This window comes from Cryptotermes secundus, unplaced genomic scaffold (genome assembly GCF_002891405.2).
Source record: "Cryptotermes secundus unplaced genomic scaffold, Csec_1.0 scaffold468, whole genome shotgun sequence".
In the NCBI taxonomy this organism is placed as follows: Eukaryota; Metazoa; Arthropoda; class Insecta; order Blattodea; family Kalotermitidae; genus Cryptotermes; species Cryptotermes secundus.
This window is the reverse complement of record NW_019721526.1, coordinates 1,074,910-1,086,160: the sequence shown is the minus strand read 5'-3', so window position 1 is coordinate 1,086,160 and position 11,251 is coordinate 1,074,910. Positions and strand designations below refer to the sequence as shown.

Here is an 11,251-nt window from a genome sequence, read left to right as displayed (position 1 = left end):
CCTGGGAGAGGAACCCAGCTCTACTGATTAAAGTAAAGAACCCAAAGAAGTGAGCGGTGGTGGAGTGGCGCACAACGAAAAGGGCACAAAGGAAGGGAGCGGTTACAATTATACACCTTGGCACTACATGTTTCGGCCCCAAATGGCCATCTTCAGGTGTCTTGATATGTTACAAAAATTATTTTAATTTATGTTAAAACTGCTACACTCTGTTAGTCCGTGTTACAATCACACGCCGTAGTTCTCTTTTCAAGGTTAAGGCAACACACCACCACAGACAATACTAAAACAAAATACACTGCATACTCGCAGCAACAAAAAGAAATTGGGTCGCCTTCATGTACAGCGGTTAGGAAGTAAGAGCAATCACAAATCTTCTGCGAGACAAAAAAATAAAATTACGCGGAACACAATATAAATAGCCACAGCCACAAATAGTTAAATATAAGAGAAGTGGAAATCATCAAATGAAAAGTTTAGATTGCCCATTAAAATAGTCGGACAAACAGGAAGAAAAATCAAAACCTGATATAAAGAACACATTCGCGACATCAGTGTAACAATAATAACTCAGGATATTCAAGTCATATATTCAACACCGGATACACATACAGCAAAATAGTAGACACCATGGAAATCATAACAACGGGGAGAAAAATAAAATATTTAAGTATACTTTAGAAATACCATATTTACAAAACTAGTAAAAAAGATTTACATATGAATTACACCAACATCGACACACACACAACCCTGTACTTGAAATACTATACAAAATTACGGGGGCACGCGGTATCTTAGTTGGTTGAGGCACTATGTTACAAGTCTGAAGGTCACAGGTTCCAAGTCCCCATGAGGTAATAGGATTTTTTCTGTTGACCTAGTCCTTCCTAGGGTTGACTCAGCCTCCAACAGAAATGAATATCAGGAATTAATTAAATACTATTCCTGGGGAGTAAAGCGCGGACGGCCATCTTTGAGCCGATTGTCTAGATAATGTGGGACCCCGAACGTCTCATAATCCTTCATGGCCTGTTACAGGGATAGCTTTATGTTCTTACATACAATTCATAACACTATTCCGTCCCCCATTTTCTCCCCACTCCTCACAACCAGGGCATATAAATACAGGGACAAATACACCGCATCGGCAATAGTAATGACAACACCACAAGCTGTGGAGGAAACGCGCAAATCAGGGGATGTGAGTACAAAGTAAATAAACATAACATAATAATAATATCAAACAATTAGAAAGCAAAATTAATCTCCTGAAGATGGTCGTTTGGGACCGAACCATGTAGTGCCAAAGTGTATAATGTTAAACTAAAAAAAAAAAATAAATAGAGAATAAACAAGTGTTGCAATATTGACGGACGATAAATATATGGACATTAAGTTTGTCTTCAACTTCGAGGGAAGAATATACAGTGGACAAGGTGCTGAGAAAAGTATTTATTCTTAAGACCGAGGTAGTAACAGGAATCCAGAGAAAAGTTCATAATTAAAGCTTCATACTTAACATTCGTTGACAGATATTATCAGGATGATCAAAATAATGAGAATGAGGTGTGTGCCTGTGTGGGGCATATGGCACAGGTAGAAGAAGAGAGAAATGCATACAGAATTGTGCTAGGAAATCTGAAGGAAAGAGAACACTAGGCATTTCTACATGAAAGTTTCAATATAGCATTAAAATGGAGATTAAAGAAATAGGATTTGGGGGAGAACTGTGCAGGGACTGGCAGCAGGATGTTGCAGACTTGGATATAAACCTCAAAATCCCTTGAAATATCAAAAAATTTTAACTAGCCAACTATTAGCTTCTCAAAAAAGATTCTCTTCCATTGAGATAATTACATGTAATGAGTGAAGAGCTCACTGTTGCATAATTCCCTGGCGTGGGATAGTAGTTATTTAGCTGTTGAAGAATTTGCTCTTTCTCCCAGACCCCAAATTTCATTCCTGTTACAGCAAAAAGATAAACTTCACCCCCAAACCTGGACCACCTCTGTGGTCTACTGGTCAGATCCCTGGCTACAGATCCAGAGGTCCGGGTTCGATTCCGCCCGTTACCATATTTTCTGAGAAGTAGTGTGTTTATTCGATCGGTATAAGTTCGCTTTCATGCTTAAACCACTGAGTTTTGTTTGGTTTGTTTGGGGTATCGTTGCGCGAACACTCGACATCCCCTGTGTGCTAATGTTGGTACTAACTTCGCCGACAAACGGCGATACGTAGGTCGGTCGGTAGAGTTCGCTTGCGGACTAAAACCACGGAGTTTGTTTTCTTTCTTTGTTTTATTATACACAAACATGGGATATTTCACACCATATTGCTTAAGATTTGTTTAAACCGTATTATTTATAAACAGTCACTGAGTAATTGGTATAAAATTAATACCTTTGCATTATATTCAAAGAAGTGAATATATTGATATTCTGAATATTATATCTGGCAATTATTTACTTAACAGAAATACGTATTTGTGGGGAAACAAATGGGAGATGAATGGGAGCCTTGAACCTGCAATAGGCCACGGTCCAGAAGAAGGTTACAATGAGAATGATGTTTCCCTAAACATGATTAAATAACTTCGTTTGTAATAGAGGTGCTGTGCGTTCTCCTGAAATTATGAAATAAATTATTAAATATTATTTAAGACCTTCATTCTTTAATATGTTAAGCATCCAAGAAAAACAACTCTGTATTCAACTACAGAAGTCAGCGTTCCGAATTCCACTTCCAAACAATATTCTGATGTGATATGTTACCGGTAAGTTTGTTAAATCCGTGAGCCTTTCTTTGAGATCTTTCCCTCTCTTTGATCGTAACAGTATATAAATGTTGCCCACATCAGGACAGGAGCGAAGTATCTTTTCCAACAACACTTTCCCTATGAAGCCAGTTCCTCCAGTAACAAATATATTTTTAGCCTGGAAGAATTCAGGTATAGTTGCCATGTTCGTCTTCCTGAAAGAAATATTTAAAATATTATGAACGCTTTTGTTTGATCTAAATGATCAATGGAATAAGATATGATAAAATGCGAGTTAAAATATCAAATCAATATATTTGAATGGTAGTTCTGAAACAAAGAAAAGAAGGGGAAAGATTTAAATCTCAGAATGGAGGGGGATTATTTAAACCAGTATTGTGGTTGCCTACAAACTAAAAGACTGGGGTTTTATTCCTTACAAGAATAGAAATGTTTACCTCCACTGTGACATCCAACATGACTCTGGCTCGTAAATAATAGAACCCAGAAATAAAATTAGCTGAGAGGTGTAAGTCGATAAAGCAGCGCGCGTCTTTACAGCTTCTGTTGCTTCAACATATAGGCTGGCGACCAGTAAACTTACACTTTCGTACATAATCAATGAATTTCTGTTCTGGATCGGAAATTGAAACAGAAACGGAGGCTAAGGAAACTGCGGCAAAAAACCAGGGATCCAGCGTGTAAAAGGGCAGTTGCTTGGGTCACGAAATAAATCAGACTAATGATCCGTAAAAAGGCACTTGAACGGCGGGAAATAAAAATAGCTAACACTGAAGTCACACCTCGGGCTATTTGGCCCATTGCGAAATCCCTCCTACAGAAGAATGGACCAAGGGCACAAACTGCTATTCATGGTCCTTCATGTCTTAAATTTCATCAATTCGAGAAAGCCAAAGCATTTGCTTACTACTTGGATAACACAGGTCTGCAACCAAAAAACTGCATAGGATATTTTTACTGTTTCTTATAGATTTTTACTCACTAAAACCGGAAATAATAGTAAAAAGAAATCCATCACGTCAATTTTTTGTTTGCAAAACTCATATTATTTGTTTAATTTTGCGTGAAATTTCTCTTCAGCATGAAATCTGTTATCCTATTGTTGATTCTAAAAACCATATCCAATAATTATTGCTTACTTTAAAATAATATTTATAAGAGTGGATCTAAACAATAATACAAATAGAAAATGGGTGGGATTGGGGAGGGCATTGGAAGGGGTTGGTAGGTTGGGTTTGGCGGCGTGAGAAGCTCAGGCGATCATGTCCCAACACGTTTACTTTGTTTGTAGCGAAAGGTGAGGAATCTTACTAGCTCGGTTGAGCATGTTTGGACATGTTCTTTGGGGCAATAGGAATGAGTATAAACAAGCCTGCTGTCAGATTTGATCATGTCTCAACATGCTAAATAAGTTCAGGATCTTGGTTGATGTATAAGCCACTCAGTTTACATCCTGCATTCAAACGTGACTGTGCTTGTGTTTTAGCTCTGTATTATGGCTCAAAGAGGTTGTGTTATTTCTCCGGACAACTTTTGTTTTATTTGTGGTGAATACATAGTTAAAAGTCAACAAAGAAACATAAGTGATTTTGTGAAGAAATTGTATTTTGCTTATTTCAAATTGAAACTTGGGGATCAAGACAAACCTTGGGCTCCTCACAAGGTGTACAGAAGGTGCGAGGAAGATCTTCGTTTGTGGTTTAAGGGTAAGAAATACTCATTTCGTTTTGGCATTCCTGTGATGTGGCGTGAACAGCAAAACGACACGAGTGATTGTTATTTCTGTTCGGTAGATGTGAAAGGTTTTAATACAAAAAGTAAAAAGAAAATATCTTACCCATACCTTAATTCAGCTATTCGTCCAGTGCCTCATAGCTCTGAAATACCAGTTCCCTTCCCACCTTTCAGTTTGGATGATATAAAGAGTGATTCGGAGGACAGAACTATATTACCAACCCAGGATGAATCCAGCTCAGATTTTTCTGTTGATGAGGGACCCCAACCTTTTTCTCAGAGTGAGCTCAATGACTTAGTTAGAGATTTAGGCCTTTCCAAAGATGCAGCCGAATTGCTAGGGTCAAGACTAAAAAATAAAAACTTGCTGTCACCTGGAACATCATTCTCGTGGTACAGGCACCGAGAGAAGGAATTCACTCAGTTTTTCTCCAAAGACGGAAATGGGAGAAAAAGAAAAAGAAGCATGGGACTCCTTCAAAGACGTAGTGCACAAGTTTTTGGGGAACACTAAAGACCCTCTCTACAAAACCAATGTACAACGCATGTTGGCTGCATATAAAGCTCAAGGCTGCAAGATGAGCTTAAAAGTTCGCTTCTTACACTCCCATGGCGACTGTTTTCCCGAAAACTTGGGAGCCTATAGTGAAGAGCAGGGTGAACGATTTCACCAGGATGTCCGTCATATCGAAAGAAGCTACCAAGGAAGATGGAATGCGAATTGGCCAGCTGACTGCTGCTGGGTGATCAAGCGGGAAACGGAAAATGGAAAGCGAAAGCGCGTTCGGAGAAGCATCAAAGAGAAGAAGAAAAGGTTTCACAGGCAAAAAGACTGAACACAGAATGTTAAATATATCGTGAAGGAATTGTTTAATTATGAGAAATAATATGTTTAGTTCGGTGTAATAAAATTAGTGAGTTTTTTCATCGTTGTTATGATTTTTTATTGTAAATCCCTATTATTTTCCAAAAAAAAAAAAACGTACGTGATAGGGGAAAATTGAGGTCATTTTTGGATTCAGCATCCTAGAAAACATAAAGTTTACTAAAAATATTCCATGCAGCTGAAAAAAAATTATTTTTGCAGACCTGTGTAATCAGTTCACACTCCCTGACTTATGTGACGAAAACAATGAACGGGGTCTGCAACGGGATTCACTCAACCTCATGAGGATAACTGGGGAGCTATTTCAGGGAAATAGCGGCTCCGGTCTAGAAATCCGAAATTAAGGGCCGTGGGGATTCTTTGCGCTGACCACGCGATACCGTCTGTACTAAATTTGCTGACAAGCGGTGGTTGCTCGGTCGGTATAGTTCACCTGCGGACTAAAAGCACGGAGTTCTTGTTTGTGTATAATTGATGCCCCCCCCCAAAAAAAAACACCTGGTGTTTACCTAGACTTCTTCGCCGACGTTACTTGTCCGTACAAGACAGATCGAAAAGAGCGTTTTTTGTCAGAAAACTCCAGCGTGGTCTCAGCTCAATGCAGACAAGGTCTGAGAGCTAAAATATTAAAATAAATAAAGACAAGCCACTGAGAATGTACTTTCCTCGCAGTTATCGACCACCTGAGTTGCATCTTACACTAAATGGACGAAATATTCCATCTGTAAATAGTGTAAAATATCTCGGTGTAATCTTTACTTGGAAATTACACATAGAAATAATCGAAGTCATGGCCTTCAGGACATTTATTAGAATATAATCCCTACTGAAAAGTGAGTGATTAAACACTAACATTAAATTGACCCTCCACAAAGCGTTTCTTAGGAGTATAATGACTTCTGCTTGCCCGCCTGGGAATTTTGCGGCAGATAATCACCATCTTAAATTGCAGCGCCTGCAAAATAATATCCTCCGCACCAGTGACAATTTTCCAAGGCGTGCACAGATTCGTGATTTGCATATGGCTTTCAAACTTCCGCACATATATGATTCAATAACAAAATAATGCAGAAAACAAGCTGGTCATACAAAATCTTGAAAATGCAAATGTTCGCAACATTCGACAAGTCGAACCCCGACACAGGAAATATAAAAGGCTTAAACTTGGCGACGGTCAAGCATAGGCCTGTCGATGTGACTATAGATTACTGTTGTAGCAGAAGCTACTATAGACAGGGCATGATCTGCCGTACTGAGCCTGGACTGAGAGAGGCCCTGTATACACCGCTGTCCAAAAAGTATCCAACTTTATTTCTTGTCGCTGTAAGTAATGGCCAAAGCGGTGGTGAAACTGAGCGTAGTGGTTGAAGAGACTTTCATGCGCATGTGTGATTTTGCTGACTCGCAACACCGCCGGATGCGTCTGTGTCTACCAGGCAGTGAAGGGGTGTGAAACTTTCGTCGCATTCTCGTTTCGCTCAAGATGACACAACTCTTGGAGCAACGATACTGCATCAAGTTTTTTCAGAATCTTGGAGATACCCAAGCGGAAACAATCCGCTAAATTCAGCAGGATTTCAGCGATGATGCGTCACTTAAATTAAAGAGTTGTTCAACCGCTTTAAAAATGGCCGTATGTCGGCGGACAGTGACCAGCTTTCCCGGGAGACCCTCAACGAACCGAAATGCTGATGTCATTGAAAAGTGTGGACACTGATCTTGGAGGACAGTCATTTGACAATCCGGGGAGTTGCTGATGAGGTTGGGATCAGCAATGTTCCGCAAACACAATTTTAACTGAGGATTTGGGCATGCGAAGGGTGGCGGCAAAATTTCTTCCCAAGCTGCTTTCGCCGGAGCAGCAACAACTTCGTCTTGAGATCAGGCAGGACATGCTTGAGTGCGCCAACAGGGATCCTCAGTTCCTGAAGACTGTATCATTGGTGACGAGTCGTGGGCCTAGGGATATGACACGGAAACCAAGGTGCAGGCGTCACAATGGAAGCGTCAAACATCCCCGAGGTTAAAAAAAAACATTACAGGTTCGTAGCAATGTGCAGGTGATACTGACTGTTTTTTTTTTCGATTTCTGGGAAGTTGTGCATCATGAGTACGCAACACTAGGCCAAATTGCCAATAAGAAATACTACCAAGAAGTCCTCCGCCATCTTTGTGATGCAGTTCGGCGAAAGAGACTGGAGCTGTGGGATGCGCGCAACTGGCAGCTGCATCATGACGTCTCAGCTCATTTATCAAACCTGATCCAGAGTTTCCTGGCTAATAAATGATACAAACTCCGTCCCAAGTGCAAACAATATATATTATATGTCTTTGATCTTGTTCTCTTCTACACTACATGTTTCGGCCTCTAACGGCCATCATCAGGTGCACAAGTATACTCTTACGTTGCTGCCACACTGAACCCAGTCTAAAATTTAACATTTAAAAAACACATTGCTATTTTCTTCGTTATTATCAACATCTACCTCGTTGATATCTGTCTGGTATGTAGATTATTTTGCACACGTCAATTTTGGTTTTCCTGTAGTATCACTATAAAATCTTTAGTTATAATTTTAAAATCCTTTAAAATTTTCTCTAAATTTTAAATTTAAAAATTAAAATTGTCAGGGTTACTCGCCCTACGTCTAAAGTGCTGCAGCGGCTAGTTCTTGTTTCCACACTGTACAGGTGTTATTCTGTGTAGTCTTCATGTGTGCGTGCCGCTGCTTGTCTTTACTACGTGTGCTGTCAATATACGTACAAGACAGATATCAACGAGGTAGATGTTGATAATAACGAAGAAAATAACAACGTGTTTCTTAAATGTTAAATTTTAGACTGGGTTCAGTGTGGCAGCAACGTAAGAGTATACGCCTGATGATGGCCGTTAGAGGCCGAAATATGTAGTGTAGAAGAGAACAAGATCAAAGACATATAATATATATTGTTTGCACTTGGGACGGAGTTTGTACCATTTATCGTGTAGAGTGCAACAGGATGCTTAAATATAATATTGTTTCCTGGCTAAGCACGGCATTCCGAAGGTTCGCCAGGCTCCCCACTCTCCTGACATGGCTCCTTGTGATTTCTGTCTGTCCCGAGTTTGAAGACACGGCTAAAAGCCTCTCGTTTTGACAGCCTCAAGGACATCATGCAGAACGCGACGGCGCAGCTGTACGCCATTCCAAAAGAAGCCTTCCAGAATTGCTTCCAGCGATGGAAGGACCGCTGGGCTAAGTGTGTGGAGACACAAGGGGCCTACTTTGAAGGGGATTAGGTATTGTAAGTACCAAGAAACAGAACGTTGTTTTCCGTGCCCAAGGTCGGATACATTTTGGACAGAGTAGTATATTGTATATGCATACATTTAATAACATGTAAAATGTAAACTGTACATACTGACAACAAATTCATTACTGCTGACTGTGACTCTGGCAACCGGCAGACCCGTCCACTTGTCAGAGAGAGCACTTCGCATCAACAAGCCTACAACTGTTTGACGGTAGTAAATATCTGGTCATAAGCCCCAGATGGATGCTTTATTCCAAGACAGACTGGCCAACTACCAATCGGTTGTACTGTAACTTTGACTTTTACTTAGATAAGTGCAGTGATTGCAATGCAGTTGAGAGTACTAAGACAGGAATGGAGTATGTCCTTAGAGAATTGTGAAGATTATTTCAGTACAGATTAGGACGGAGGAGTAGAGAGTAAAGACGAAATAATAAGACTTCCTAGTATTTTGAAATGCTACTTTCTGTGCTGAGATCCGTTGCTAGGAGACTTCTAGTGAAGACGGAGAATGCTAGTGCGTGTTCAACGTTGAACTAAACGTGTCTAGAATAGCAATAGAATTATAATCGAGTGGATTAAGATAATCTGTAACCGAGGTTGCCAGGAGACTTCTAGTGAAGACGGAGATTCCTAGTGCGTGTTCAACGTTGAACTAAATGTGTCTAGAATAGCGATAGCATTATAATCGAGTGGATTAAGAGAATCTGTAACCGAAGTTGCCAGGAGACTTCTAGTGAAGACGGAGAATCCTAGTGCGTGTTGAACGTTGAACTAAATGTGTCTAGAATAGCGATAGCATTATAAACGGGTGGATTAAGAGAATCTGTAACCGAAGTTGCCAGGAGACTTCTAGTGAAGACGGAGAATCCTAGTGCGTGTTCAACGTTGAACTAAACGTGTCTAGAATAGCGATAGCATTATAATCGAGTGGATTAAGAGAATTTGTAACCGAAGTGCAAATAGATCCAATCTTCTGATGTAGAAACCGTTATTCTCTCCACGCACATCCCCCTCCACTTGACAATATTAATCAAGTGTATGAAGTTGTAGTATTCATCCAATCCTCTGTGAATTTGGTTCACTCACCTTATTACTCCAATTCTCTATATGGATGCACGCGTGTATACACACACAGACCTACTCTTGAGACTTTGACAAAATGTTTCTACTCGGACCTGAAGTACACCAGAACTGTGGCTATGCGCATTCATGTACCTAACAGACTATGTTCTTGGTGCAGAGAGGTCACTGAAGGGCACTCAGCCATTACTACTCATTACCATTACCATGTAATGCACTGCGGAATAAAATCACTTTTACAATTGTTATTCCAACAAACAGGAAGTAATGTATAAAAATTCTCGCACTATGTTGAAAAAGCATAAAAGTGTCTTGTCGTTTATTGTGTAGGCATATATCCTGTTCAACAGTTTTCATTTGGAAACATATGAATATTTACTTCAGACATGTAATGTCATACAGCCTTGTAGAAATTCACCAATGTTTCAGGGGAATGTACTGCTTCCATCTTCAGGATTAAGGAGTAAGCTAAATCATCCCTTATCTTCTATTAGTTCTATCCAAGCCCTTTCAGACAGTGGTTACACTCTCACTAGTTCTATTGGAGTTCCTTTCTCTTCTGTAACAGAACCTGGTCCTTCTAGAGATCGTTTACTATGAAGCAACTGGTGAAACAAGACATCGAAAGAAAAATAGATTATTGAAAGTCGCAGTGCGGGGGCCGGGTTTTATGGCCCATCTCTTACATGCATACAACAAGACCTCGAGGAGTGTATTCTTGCGACGTCACTTCATTACTCAACGCCGTAACTACAATTCAACGTAACTATAACACAAAGTTGAACAACTCGTTTCACGTCATTCCTTCCCGTATTAACAATTTTCAATATACTGTAGAACTGTCGAACTCTCCGTGCTGGCTTTCCACTGACTTCTGTCCGGCTTCTACTGGCTCCCACTGCACACTGGTTTCTTCCCTTTCACTGCTCTCTGGCTGCCCGTCTGGAATCACAACACACACTGCTTAGCTGGCTTCTTATACTGTTCCCCGTTGCCACTTAGTAACAGAAGAGTCCGCTGTTACGTCACAGTGGGAAGTGGTTGCTTGTTACCCTAGAAGCGGCAGCAGCGTCCGTTGTTACGTCACAGCGGACGTGTTGCCTATAGCTCCTCTGCTGTTTCGTCGCCGCGGGCCGCGTTACAGGGGACGAGTGTTACCCCGTCTCGCAGATATCACGATTCTTCAACATCCCGCCAGTGTTGCTCTGCATTTAAACGTCCTTTCCTGTTAGGGTTCTTGAATTGTATTTGAAAATGTATCTAACACAAATTTTATATTAAAATGAATTTAATTAACTTTGTTTTTATCAGTAAAGCACATTGTCGCATATTGTAACGTAAGATTTGAAAATGTTTAGATAAAAAGTTATACTCAATTTTTAGTTCTTTCTTTGTAATTTTGATGCCTACTCTAAAAGTAGTTTTATCGCTTCTTCACACAGTAGTTCTGTTCCTCTGCTTTTACATTTGACAGT

The 11,251-nt window shown here is 40.1% G+C and overlaps 1 protein-coding gene across 5 annotated transcripts in view; it reads right to left on the bottom strand.

The window, feature by feature from the left end:
• The window catches only part of LOC111875526 (putative fatty acyl-CoA reductase CG5065), a 45,540-nt gene extending 35,471 nt beyond the window's left edge, over positions 1–10,069 (bottom strand). Inside the window, exons 1-2 of one of the 5 annotated variants that reach the window (XM_023871851.2) lie at positions 9,783–10,069; positions 2,775–2,973 (exon numbers count right to left, since the gene is read on the bottom strand). In XM_023871851.2, coding sequence (XP_023727619.1) covers positions 2,775–2,963 — 189 coding nt within the window. In that variant the 5' untranslated portion in view covers positions 2,964–2,973; positions 9,783–10,069. The remainder of the gene's footprint in view (positions 1–2,774; positions 2,974–9,782) is intronic. The other 4 variants (XM_023871849.2, XM_023871847.2, XM_023871848.2 and 1 more) reach the window with 4 other exon arrangements.
• Positions 10,070–11,251: the final 1,182 nt, after the last annotated feature.